General features: G+C 45.5%; 1 protein-coding gene across 1 annotated transcript in view; it reads right to left on the bottom strand.

Moving 5' to 3' along the window:
* SATB2 (SATB homeobox 2) overlaps positions 1–12,993 on the bottom strand; it is a 130,542-nt gene that overhangs the window by 22,692 nt on the left and 94,857 nt on the right. The window contains exons 8-9 of the mRNA XM_059820559.1: positions 11,571–11,726; positions 234–431 (exon numbers count right to left, since the gene is read on the bottom strand). Of these exons, the coding sequence (XP_059676542.1) occupies positions 234–431; positions 11,571–11,726 (354 nt within the window). The remainder of the gene's footprint in view (positions 1–233; positions 432–11,570; positions 11,727–12,993) is intronic.

Genomic DNA, 12,993 nt, shown 5'->3' with positions numbered 1-12,993 from the left:
CGTCCCTTCTCTTCAACCACCAACACAAACCTGCACACACTCACACACATGCTGCAACACACACTCAGTGAGCTCTGAATCTGAGAGCTGTGGCCTGCATGTGACCCTACAGACAGATGAAAACTGGTGTGTCTCAACCTGCAAAGCAGAAGGAAGCTGGAACCAGTTGCTTCTCTACCTCTGACAGCTGTTCCCCCCTGCAGACACCCCGAGAAGGAAGTTAGCGCTCTGACCTGCACGGGCTCAGGAGTGAGCTGGACAACGTGCTGCATACGCTCGCTGTGGTGATGTCTGGACTCTTCCTCATAGATCACATCCCTCTCATGCTGGGGAAGGTTCAGGAAGCGGCGAATGGTGCAGAGGTTCTCCCAAAGGGTGCGGTTTTCCGGACTTGGGTTTTCTTTCCAGCGAAGCAGCTCACACAGCCAGCCCTGAAATGGTAGGGTCAGCACAGTTAATTCACTGAGCACCAAGGAATCAGATGTGAGTGGAAGGTCAGCTAGACTTAAAGCTCTGTGCTGCAAGTTTTGCTGGTCTCATCTCACACAGAACACCCCCTACCCTCAGCTGCCCTTTGATCTCAACAAATCCTTGATATATTATATTTCCTACAAGTTGGAGAAACAGACACAAGCAGCAGTGCTTAACAGGAGCCAGAAAGCACAGCATCTTGCCCCCTGTCATAATCATACCGAGTTTAAAATTCTCGGATATAAATATTTTTCCTATAGAAAACCAGAGTTGAAATAAAGTTGCATCTCCACTTCTGTTTCAGAGCCCCTCTATTTCTTCATCCAAGCAAGAGAAAAGGAGACATAACCCCCGAGACTTGCTCACAGCCCTCATGCTAAGGGTTGCAGCTGCAGGACCAGAAATTCAACCACTACTGAAAATGTTTAGAAGAAGATACTCTCAAGCAAAGACCTCTGATCTGCTGTCACTATGTTGCATTGACTCCCCCAGCTCTGAATCCCACTAAAATTTGACAGCTTTAAACAATCAAATGGCCACTTCGAAGATGCGACCTCACAGAAAGGGAATCCTCTAGTACGTAGCACGAAAGCAGCAAACAGAAGTTACTAGAGAGATCAAGATAGTAGGTGGAGGTAACTCTAAACCCAACTACAGATCATAATAATAGTAGAGCTTATTCCTGCTATACTGTTTTAAGGTTAGTTTGAAATGCCTTCAAAAAGTTACCGCTGTATGAGATCCCGTAGGACCTCTCCACAGGGGCTGAGCGCTCAGAGCCCTGGAGGAGAAAGCACCGGTGCTTCAGGAGACCCCTCTAAAACACAACGCCAACCATAGAGCACGATGGCAGTAGGTGTTAAGGTGTGGACAGCCCCGCCTGTGTGGAGCGTGTGGGGCGGTGACCTGGCATCCCCAACAGGTTAACTAGGGACGGTGGCTGTTGCTGCACGTGCCCAGGGCGGGGGGACAGCCAGCCCCATCCTGCCTGCCAGCAGCCGGCCCCGCTCGGGGTTGGGGACAGAGACTCCCCTCCTGTGTCTGCGCGCAAGGAGATGCAATGCAAATGACAGAATACAAGAAGATAATGCTGAGGATGCTGTCAACGCGCCTTACTGACTCCTGTCAAAATATTTTACCTAGTAGCTTTATAACCCATCATTTTCAAGCTACAACTCAGCATTTTGACACCATTTTGACAGGCACCTTGCAATACCTAAAAGATAGCTTGATCAATGTTAAAAATGTTCGGTAGGAGAAGTAGCCAAAACTGTATTTTTCTAAACGGCGACTAAAGCAAGCTGAACAGCCAGGTTCATTACCAGCCCACGTGGGGGTTTTTTGGTATCGCTTTTTTGTGTAACAACTTGTAAGCCATTGACAACTTCTACCATGCACTCTAAACCCCGTATATAATACCATAAGCCGTTGTTTGTCTTACTCTCCACTGTGTCTTCTGCCTTCACCCCCCCAAAAAAGGCAAGATTTGATTATCTCCGCTGCATCAGCCAAGACAGCAACACCAGCTGTTCTCATTGTGCAGCCTCTTCCTCACGGCCTACATGTTAATAACCTGATCATTCCATTTTCTCCTTCAACTGCCGGCTGCAGCACAGCGAAGAGACAAAAACCCAGGCCCATCTGCAGCAGCTGTAGGCACTGAACTGTGAAGCCACCAGGGATTTATAAACTAATCTGTAACACAACACTGCCTTGTTTTTACAAGTGAGAGGCCACATTTGTGCAGACCTGATCTTTTCTTGCAATAAACTAGGAGGGATGGGGGGGGCAAGGATGAAAACAAGATATCTAATCATTTACGTAGGAAAAAAAAAATCTGTATTATATTTTCAAAGTATTTTGACTGGTATTCGGGTAATCTCTCAGCCAGGTGATGTCTGCATTTTAATGTGGTTTGGCCACATCCCTTGCCCTCAGTTCTCCTCTTTCCCTTTCCTCCGCTCAGAAATCCTCCAAAACTTTCTCTCTTCTAGAGAAAAGACAGGAAGAAAATCTCCCAGCTCCACAGCCTTTTCTCAAGGGTTCCTCCATACAAAGGAAATAATTTTTGAAATGGAAAATAAACCATCTGTGGAAAAAATAAGGTCCCGTTTCTCCCTGTTTTCAGTGATCTGAATAAGTCTCCAACTGAACTCTCTCCAGCGTTTCAAGCAGGTATGTTTAACACCTCCCGAGGGATGCTGCAGCGTGAAGACCAATCCTTTCACAGAAAACGCACACAAAACCCTGCACCCGGTAGAGCTGGAGCCCCGCGCGGGGCAGGCCCAGGAAAGGACGGCTCCTGGGGCTCTCCCAAGGGCCGCAGGGCACTGTGTGGTGCCCGGCTCCGGCAGAGCCGGGGGACGGCTCGGCAGGGCCACCTCCCCTTCCCAAAGCGGGACCGGTAGCCCGATGGCGACTGCTGCATTTTGATTTATCCGTCCCGTTATAATCAGCACTCATTACAATCACTTAGAGCAACACTACAGGCCTCATTATGGACTAGGCACTTGCTGCCATTAGTCTTCAAGAAGGATAGCGCTCAATTTGCCTGGCAACATGCGAGGTCTTGACCTTGGAGCTATTAGGGAAAAGATTAGACTGCAGTGTGACCATGTGTGCAGACATGAGCAAACCAAATTAATTTCTGGCAACGGGAGGCACCAGGCAAAGACCCCGCCATCCTGAGGACACCTGAGAACTTCTCCATTCCCCAAAGGAGATAAGCTAATGGCACGTTTAAAGGAGCCTGGTTCTGAAGGTGAAGCACATCCGTGGTATTTAGAGAGATATTAATCCAGTTTCCCCACAAAGTATTTGCTTGGCTGATCAGATTAAGGGATCTAGCCTTCAACAGCACACCCCCACCACAGCAGGCCCCAAGAAATCTGTGATACTTCACAGCCTCAGACATATTGCACCATGTGTACCCAGCTGCTACAATAATTAGCTTATGAATGTATCAGCTGGTTCTGTGATTTTTATAAATAATAACTAACCTACAGAGCAGAAAGATTTTCATGAGCCTAATATTAGCAAGAAATTGCATGGTGCGCCTAACTCTGAATTGTCATTGTGCTAAATGCCCTGTCTTCTCTCACGTTGTGCAGGACTGGATCTCCCCTAACACCATTTATAAATATTTATTTTTGCATCGGCAATGGCAATGTATTTGTGGCAGCTTTCTTCACAACAGCCATCAATTGCTCACCCACACACACACACACGTGTACCCACTGTGTGCATGTGTACACTTATCTGCATCAAATCTGTCCTTTCATTGCTCTTTTCCTACCCTTCCCTTTATTTATCCGAGCATTCATTCTCTCGCCCATCCATTCAAGACCCTATCTATCCATCTACAGGGCTGCTTATTAGGCAATAGCTTTGGCTAATACGTGAGAAAACACAGCGCTGCAGCTTACTCACACATTCTTTAAGATTGCAAGTAACTGCCTTCCCCATGCATAGATGAAAAGTCTGCATCGGATTTTTTTAATTATTTATTTAAATAATCTTAGCACGCCATCCAAGAAAGTTTTGCAGTACCAGGCAAAAAAAAAAAAAAAAAGTGTAAATGTCAAATAAAACAGTGACAGATGACAGTATTCTCTATTGAATAGCACCGTTTCTTCGTGCATGTTCAATGAGAACTCATGAATTATTAATACGCAAATCTCCTTTTTCTGTTAAAAAACTCAACTCGGGGTTTTTTTGGTTGCAATTTTTTTTATTTTCCTTTATTTATTTCTTTGGGCCTGTGTATGTTACACAGAGCTTTCCAGGAGAATTATTTCATATAAGAAATGCTAACATACAGAAATTCTTGGAGCTACAGCCATTCACAGTGAATTTTCATCTATAGCTACATTTATCAGCATGAAGAAGGAAAAGTGAAGAAGGAGATGCTATCTCACCATCTTTTTCCCCCCACTCATCCACAACATCTGAGCTCACTGCATTACAAGTAAATCCAACTTCCGTGAACGTATTCTGAAAATCTAACAAATAACACACCCTTCCCCAGATCCGTGATACGCTGTGTTTCTGATCCTGCCTCCTCTGCACCTCGCAAGTCTCGCTCCACTGCACAAACAGCCCCCTTGACTGCCACAGAGTTACCAGAAGAGTTTGATATGCGCCAGTGTCAATATGGGTGGCAGAATCTGGCCCTTAATGTCAGCTTCTAAGGTTCTTAAATGGGAATGTCTTCCATTAAAAATAAGAGAAGGAAAAACAGCACAATTAAAGGATGCTTTTGGCTCTACAGTCAGGCACACCCAGTGCTTGTGGTTACAAGGAATTCTGCTTAGAACTTCCTTCATTTCACCCCAAAACTTCTAGAGCCATCGAGAATGCAGCCCAATTTAGCTCATTAAAGAGAGCTGCAGAGAAGTGCTGGCCTCTATTTTTGTTGTTCTCATGAGACAAGGTAAACATTTTCTAAGCATTTTATTTGATAAAACAAATAATATCATATTAATGTCCTATTTTTAACCTCTCTCTCTGTCTCCTAATCAAATACATTTCCACATAGCTAAGCAAACAACAACAAAAATCTGCAGGAAGCCAGCCATTCCCATTGTGCTTTTATGCTGTTAAAGAAACAGCGTGCTTACTACACCAAAGCATTAGCCTCGGCACACTCAAACCCCTTGAGGGACAGTTAGCTGGTGCAGCAATCGCAAGCCATATTCTCTGTCACTTACCCCTGAGCCCTTTTTAGCAGCTTGACCCTTTCACTTTTGCTAGACTTGCTCTGGAGCAGGGGAGGCTGCTCCGGCAGCCAGAGGTACCAGACTACAATGCAGTCAGGTTTTCCAGCGCTCAACGAAGGTATGTACAAATACCCTGACCCCCAAAAGGGCTTCCTGCAGATGTGCTGACTTGCAGTCAGCCAAGGACCAAATTTCTGATTAAAGGACAAGAAGGCACATGGGAAGAGTTCAGGCTCAATTATGCTGGGGCTAAGACCAGTGCTTATACTTCGAGCAGCATCTCTACCGAAAGCCATCGCAGGAGGTGGCAGTGGGGTGTCCACGGTGACTTAGTCACAGGCAGCCTGTCTGCTCAGGCTGGACCAGGAGGCACTTCAAGCCTGGATAAAACTGCAATTAAACTGACCTTGTGCTTCCCTACAGTTACATTGACATGAATAATAATAATACAACTAGTTTTCTGTGCTGACATTTTCTAGGGTCTCCAGTGAAAGCATGAGTAGGCAAACGAAGAGTTTTTAGTAAGAGTGATTCAGGAATAAATCTCAAAAATAAATGTAAAAGGCCATTTCCTCACCCACATCATCAGTGCAGAAAATGTCAACATATGTGACAAAAGAAAAAAAAAAGCAGCCATGATCGATGCAAGTCTTGAAAGATTAGGGAAGAAATGCTGTGTTCCACGGAGAAAGCTCCCTTTCTACACAGGATCACGGGAGTCCTCTGGACAAACTTCCTCAGCCTCTCTTCCCTCCGCTCAGTTTGGGACTCTCTGCAGTGCGAAATGAGCCAGATAATATTCAGCTCTTGTTCCTTAGTCGCCAAACTCTCTTTCCATGAATCCAATAAGTGTCTATTAAAATAAATAAACCCCCTAATGATTCAAGATAACCTAATCAAGAAAGCTGAAATGGATAAAAGACTAACTGTAATGGAGAGTTCTGTCATGGCTTCAATGAATTCTTGATGAGGGCCGGGGGAGGGGGACTGAACCTGAGAAGCTTTACTTGGAGCACTTTCATACAGTTCAAGGTTAATCACTCAATAGCCTGGATTTTCTGAAACGCTCGGTACTTTTCCTCCCCCCAAAATTTAAGGCAAAATGCAAAGCACTTTCATGAGGGCCAGTTTCTCACTAGTCTTATAAAACACGAAACAATACAAAAAAATTAATGAGGTACGTGAGCCCTGACGTATCTTAGATTCATGGGAACCCCAAGGCTGCTTACAGCTCTTGGCCTCAGAGCGAAGGACGCTGTGCACTGAGGATATTTCCAGCATGCCAAGTTCAAACTAGCTTCTCCCCACACTGGCGAAGAAGCGTGGGCTTGTGGTTAGGGCAAGCAGCCTGGCATCAGCTCCCAGGTCTGCCAAGGACTTCCTGAGCAATGCCCCAGCTCCACAACTCTCCCTGCTTTGCTCAGCTGCCGAGAAGCTAACACACTGCTGCAGATGCTGTCCTCGATGGGGGTCACGCTGTGCCTGCATATAGAAGTCTGTAAAAAAGAAGCTAATGTCCAAAGGTACTTCAAAGAAATTTTAAGTTTAGTCAAGGAGAGAAACGTCTTTCTCTATTTCCTCCATATGTAACAAGAACATCAAAATATTGGCACAACAGATATGCCCCAGCTGTAGAGATTCACAGCATCATGAAGGCACCAAAATGCTACAGCAGTTAAGAAGTGCCCTATATGCATACACTATATATGCTACGCATCTTCACCACCAGCTGTTTTTTCTAGCTGTTGTTCATCATCACTGGAAGCTAATTAGTTTAAAGGCACAGAAAATACCTACTATAATCTAAAAGGGGAAGCGAAGGCATCCCATCATATCAAATGAATACAAGGGAATGTAAGTTGGGAAGGAAAGAGAGGGAAAGACAAAATAAAGGGTTTCGAGAGCTAACCCTGCCCCAGAGTGACGCTGCTCACCCCTCTCGCAGTACCTCTATTTTCTTCTCGGAGCATGGGCAGGAGGTGAGGGCATGGGCAGGTGGCCATGGTGCTGAGACCCATCTAGCACAGGCTCCTACTGTGGGGCTAACACCCCCATGGGCCAGAGAACAGGCTCCCAGACAATCCTGGCAATGAGGCAGGGATCTCAACATGAAAAGGAAAAGCCAGAGCAAAGACAAGGAACTGTCGTGGTGATTTCCATCCATAGCCCTGGGTTTTTCTTAACCTGAAGGGCCTCAACGGAAGGGCTTTTCTGCCCCCAGCCTCCACTCCACCCCTGGTCAAGTTTCTTTTTTGTTTTCAGTTTTAAACAGGGCAAAGATAGGAACCAGAGACTGAGCTTTCCCAGCTTAATGGTTTTTCAGATGTTGTTCCATGGGGTCTTTCTTGCTTTACTGTGGTGCAACTGGAACAAATTCCAGTCCCTTGAGGAAGAATTTCAGTTTCAAGGGTTTACTTTTTGTTTTCACTGGACTGGTAAAGGTCAAACCCTTCCATTTGCCCTGCCCGGGGCAGATCCCCAGCAGCATGTGCCCCACTTCTCCACACCACCCCAGCCTGATTAAGGAGAGTCTTTTGCCCTGGGAGAACTGTGGGAAGTTCAGTCTCCTTGTTCATACAAACTTTGCCCTCCCTCAGACTGTCAACAAGGGCTCCAGCCAGCTATGCCCACTATTTATTTTGATAGTGACTATTTATTATGAACAGAACTATATTCCTAAACTCATTTTACACACACTAAGAAAAAAACATCTGCTGAGCACAGCACAGCCTCTGCTAGGACTCTCGCTAGCAGAGGTCAGAGGGGTGATGTTGCTGCACAGTGTTACAGAAGCGCTGGCACATGGTCATGGGGGAAATGGTTTTCCTGAAGTCGTACTGTAGAGCAGTTGCAGAACTGGATGTAGAAGCCAGTTTTCAAGACCGACAGTCCAAACCTGACGCAACCTAAGGTCAAAGTCTCTGCCTGTCCCACTGCCCAGCTCTGGAGACACAGGCCACCCGAACCTCTCTGAAATGGTACACTGGAAACCCATTTCCTTCTGAATCAAATATAACCAGGAGAGCCCAAAGTGCAGATTGGAAACCAAATCCTGGTGTTCCGGCCACACCCAGAAACACTCCCAACGTGATCATACAGGTCCCAGGTTTAGCCATTTAAAGGACAAAGGGCACTAGCAGGCGGCATCCCCAGAGAAGCATGCTGTCCAGTGGGTACATCGCTAACAGCTGGCAACTAAAAGAGGATGACAGCTTTGGAGGCTGTGTTTGGAGGGCACTGAGCCCCTCAGCTCCTGCTGCCTTCAAAAATACAAAGGGATGCACAGCACTTCACAAACAAAACTAAAAACGTCTAGATATAAGTTGCAAGGAATAAAATGCATATTAAGGTAAGTAAGTGATGAGTAAGTCAATGTCTACAATGAATGGCTTGAGATCTTTATGAAGGTGGATTCCCTTAAAGGAGTCTCACCATACTACCTTGGTACCTCCGTGAGGCCCTGTTCCTTGCACTTATATTGACTTGTGAGCTCTGTGATTTGTAACCTTTGTTTCTAGCAGCTGCCCTTCTCTTTAGTTGCTGAACGGAGACTCTGCCATGACTTAAGAATATAGATGGCTACTTGTTAAATTAGAGGTCAATTAACTCCACCAGTAGATGATGCCGCCTGCAATAACTGCTCTCAGTGGGTACCACTCTTCCTGTATGAAGACAGAAGACGAAATGAGGCCTCCATTGGCTCTGGATGCTCTCTCGGGTACATGACATACAGCCCTGTGTATAAAATGTCAAAACAGCCCTGTCGGAGATTCACTGGCTGCTAAAACTGTGAAGATCTCACAGCACCGTGGATTGCTGTTGACAGAACAGCAGTGCCCAACATAACACATGCCTTGTTAGCAAACTGGAAGCCTCTCAGTAGTCTGGGGTGAGGGAATAATAGAGGAAGCCAACGCAACGCAAGCCAGGCCTGTGGAGAGCAGCAAGTGAACGAACCTTGGCGGAGAGTCCAAGCAAACCCTCAGACTAGCTCTTTTTTCCCCTCTTTCGAACTCTCTCTTCTGCAAACATGGGCAGTTTTCAATGAGCGCTTCCCACCATGTAACTCAGCTGCTGAAATCGGCAGCATCTTCACCAGAAATGCCCACGAATGGCACAACCGGCCTGCACAAACCACTGGGAAAGACCCACCGCTAGTTTTTAGACAAGCTAGACCTAAGGCAACACGCCAACCATCCCACCATGCCCGTGGCTCTCCCCTACACAAGCAACTGTGTCCTTGCTTTTGGCACTCCTCCGGGCCACAGAGCACCCCAGCCAGCAGTGGGACAGCACCGGCACACCAAGCCAGGCCGGGGGGCAGGCACGCAGGTAGGCTTTGGGAAGGCCCCATACCGCTACGGTTCTTGGCTACGGCTTCTCTGTCCCTGCCTCCCAGTGCCCCCATAAACCACTTTCATGCTCCAGCAGAGCGCTATGACATCTCAGCATGGCGAATGCTGGGTCATCCCAGGGAGCCAGTATTGCTTTGGCAGGGCTATGAAACAAAAGAAACATCAGCCTCAGAAACACTTCTTTATTCGCTGCTGCTGAAGAAACAAAACCTTTATGTGCAGTAACTTTGCTTTAAACAATAACATTTGTGGATCTTGTTCTTAACCTTTTGCATCTGGCTTTCAAAATCTGCCCTGTTCTTTTTTCCACGTGAAAGACTACGGAGCTTATTTTTGTTTTGGTGCTGGTGTGCAATGCTGCCAGAGAAGTGCACTCAAGCTGGCACAGACCGAAGCTGGTGAGCCACCCAAATTATTGTTGGGTGGTTCAATCCCTCTCTATTTCAAGAAGCCTCTGGGTATAATGACAGGAAGCTTTCAGGCAATTTTAAGCCAAGCCTCAGAGAGGCTGGCATTCAGTCTGTGTTAAACACTCCTTATTAAAAGCTGTCCAGTCCAGATTCTGGGTGGAACTTTGATATCTGCATGGAGTAAAGAATAAGGGGCACGTTTGCAAAATCAATTGTGCAGTTTTTATATTTACTGCACGTTTACCACATATGTCATTTATTACACAGTGGAAAACCGTTAAATGCACAGTAGTTGTGCCAAGTGGCATTATGCTTTTAACAGCTTTATTCGTTTAACAGCTCCAGTTCTCATTATATTTTGCCATGTGGTACATGAGATTTTTATGCATTTAACAGTTTAAGAGGGTTCCATGGTATTTTCCTTTTATGTGTTTCATACTGTGCCTGGGATTTTACTGGGGGGTAGAGGGGTTGCAGACTGTAACCCCTGTACCTTGACAAGAGAAAGCAGAAGGCAAAGAAAATTAATGATTAAATGAGGAAGGAAAAATGAATCAGATCTCCATGTGTCAGGGCACAAATACCTGTAACAAGGACAAGGCTCTCCCATGTGCTTTGATAGCCTTTGATGCTTTGTTTATATGCCTTTCAACCTCTTATTTTACATCTACTTTAATGACTACAACTTTGTTTCCCTGCACAGAGGAAAAGAAAGTATGTATTCTGCAGAGTGCATGCATCTAGATACTTCTATCCTCCTCTCTCATTGTCACAGACACATTTGTGCATTTTTGCGTGCATATTGATGGCCTCTCCTAGCACAACGGAGTAATTTCATCCAGGATCAGAAGCAGCCCTTTTCACTGAGTAAACAATTCCTTCCAACGGTCTCCAATGCACTTGCTGCCCTTCCTACAAAAAATTCTGTCTGTCCTCCTTTCCACAAAATCCCTTCTGGTGCATTATATTTTTTTAAAGAGTTGGATGAAATTTTTAAATTAATGGATTCTCTTCAAGAGTTTCACCCCGACCTAGGTTTGCCCCCATGTATTTTTTACACCCAAGGTGGAAATTAATCCAGGACAACTCACTGCAGTGCCCTCTCATGCCTTTTTGTAAAAATGATTGGATCTGATGTGAATTATTCACACGGCAATACCGTATGCAGCACATACAACATGCAAAAAAAAGGAAACACCTGCCTAATATGCGGTTTCCCATTGCCTTCCCTCTGTTAATCACTTAAGAAAACAATTTCTTTACCTGCCAAATGAGAAGGATACCATAATTTTGAAAGGTCCTTGTCCCACTAGCGGAGGTGTAAGTTATATACCACAAGTGGGAGAAGACATGCGTGTTTGTACAAAAGGGGAGAAAAAACTTGGCTGCGAGCTGATCCTTTCCTCAGCCTATTTTAAAAGGGAAAGGAAACCACTTAAGCAGGCAAAAGCCAAAAACACGACAGGTTCCCCAGAGATGAAGATTATTATTATTGTAGGAACAGATGTATTTTTATTGGTGGGAGGAGGAGATGGGTCTAGTTCCAACCCCAGAGTTTGCTTTAAAAACAAAACCCCAAAAAGCCCCGCAATAACGAAATCCCCTCTACCACTCACCTGACTTTTATTGGCAGCCACTTTGGCAAACAGAGCTTGAGATACCTTGGCCCTTTTCATCTCCTGTTGGATCTCGTCATAAATGGCAGCTGTGATGTTGACGTTGGCGCCGTCCGCCTTAATGGGGAGGTCTGTTGTTGGTGTCGAGGTTTTGGCCTACCAAGAGACCATGAAAATAATAATTAAAAAAGTGCTGCTTTCAGCCCAGCCATCTGTGCAGAAATTATCAAAGGATTTCAGTCAGCTGATGCCAAACTGCATTAGCTACAGAGGGACACTTCCTGTCCATTATTCTAATCAGGTTAATTGTGATTGGAAATAATTGCAGTGCATTCCTATAGGACATGCAAGGCCCTGTCAACTCTCCCCCTCTCCCTCTCCCAGCATATTTATTGAGCAGCTCAACAACAGGATAGGTAGCCGGGGCACTCGGCTGCAGGCAGTCGCTGAAGTTGGCTTTGCCAGCTAGCTACTGTGGCACAGGCACCAGCCTCTACCTTCTCCCCCTCTCTAAAAGTGGCCTACACCTTGGAGGAAGAGCCAATTCTCCCAGAAAAAATGAGTAAATGGGTAGAGGTCTCTAAATAATAAATTATTACTCAATTTAATGCACTCCCTCAAGTCTCCCTCATCCTTTATTAAAACTATACGTATGTCATTTGAGTATGTATGGTTTCCCAGACTTATCATCATTATGCTAGCCAGACAGTCACCTAATTTCACCTAGGAAATCAGTGGAAATGAAAAAAAAAAAAAAATCATTTCATAAAGCTGGGCTTTGGCATGCCTTTGATGTGCTGCCCTCATTCTCCTAAACTCATATTGAGATTTGTGTATTCCACTGCACTCCTTTTAATTGAATGATTTCCCATCAGCTTCTGTGACAAATGAAGGACAATAACGGACGCTGCCAGTACTTTCCCCGGGCTGGACTAACCGTACAAGGCTTCTATCAATATAGTTCGGCAGGCTGCTACAAGACTTTTATTTTAAAGCCCCTCGGCCATGGTGGTCCCCAGAACGCACTGGCAGGCGAGGGAGCGAGGGCGGTGCGATGCTCACTGAGCGCTCTGGGCACCAGCAGCCCCTCGGAGAGACAGATCTCATTTGCTTTCCTGAGCTCAAAGAGGAGAGATACCAGGGCTGATCACTGTACCCCTTACACCTTTTAAGGGAAATATGTGGGTTACTGATATAAAATCTCTTGAGATGTAAAGGTCTTAGGAAACAAAACAACCTAGGTGGCAAAGCTCACACTCCCCAACAGATCCAAACCTCCCATAAAACCTGGTGACATTCAGATATTTAGCCCAATTATAAACTTTTTCAGCTGGCTCCTGGTTTTGTGCCAGACTTGAAGCCTGCTAGAGTACATCTAATGTTAATTTTTAACTAGGCAGACATGCCCAAATGCCTATTTGAT

This window comes from Gavia stellata, chromosome 8, assembly GCF_030936135.1.
Source record: "Gavia stellata isolate bGavSte3 chromosome 8, bGavSte3.hap2, whole genome shotgun sequence".
Classification (NCBI taxonomy): Eukaryota; Metazoa; Chordata; class Aves; order Gaviiformes; family Gaviidae; genus Gavia; species Gavia stellata.
This window is presented reverse-complemented; position numbering and strand designations above follow the sequence as displayed.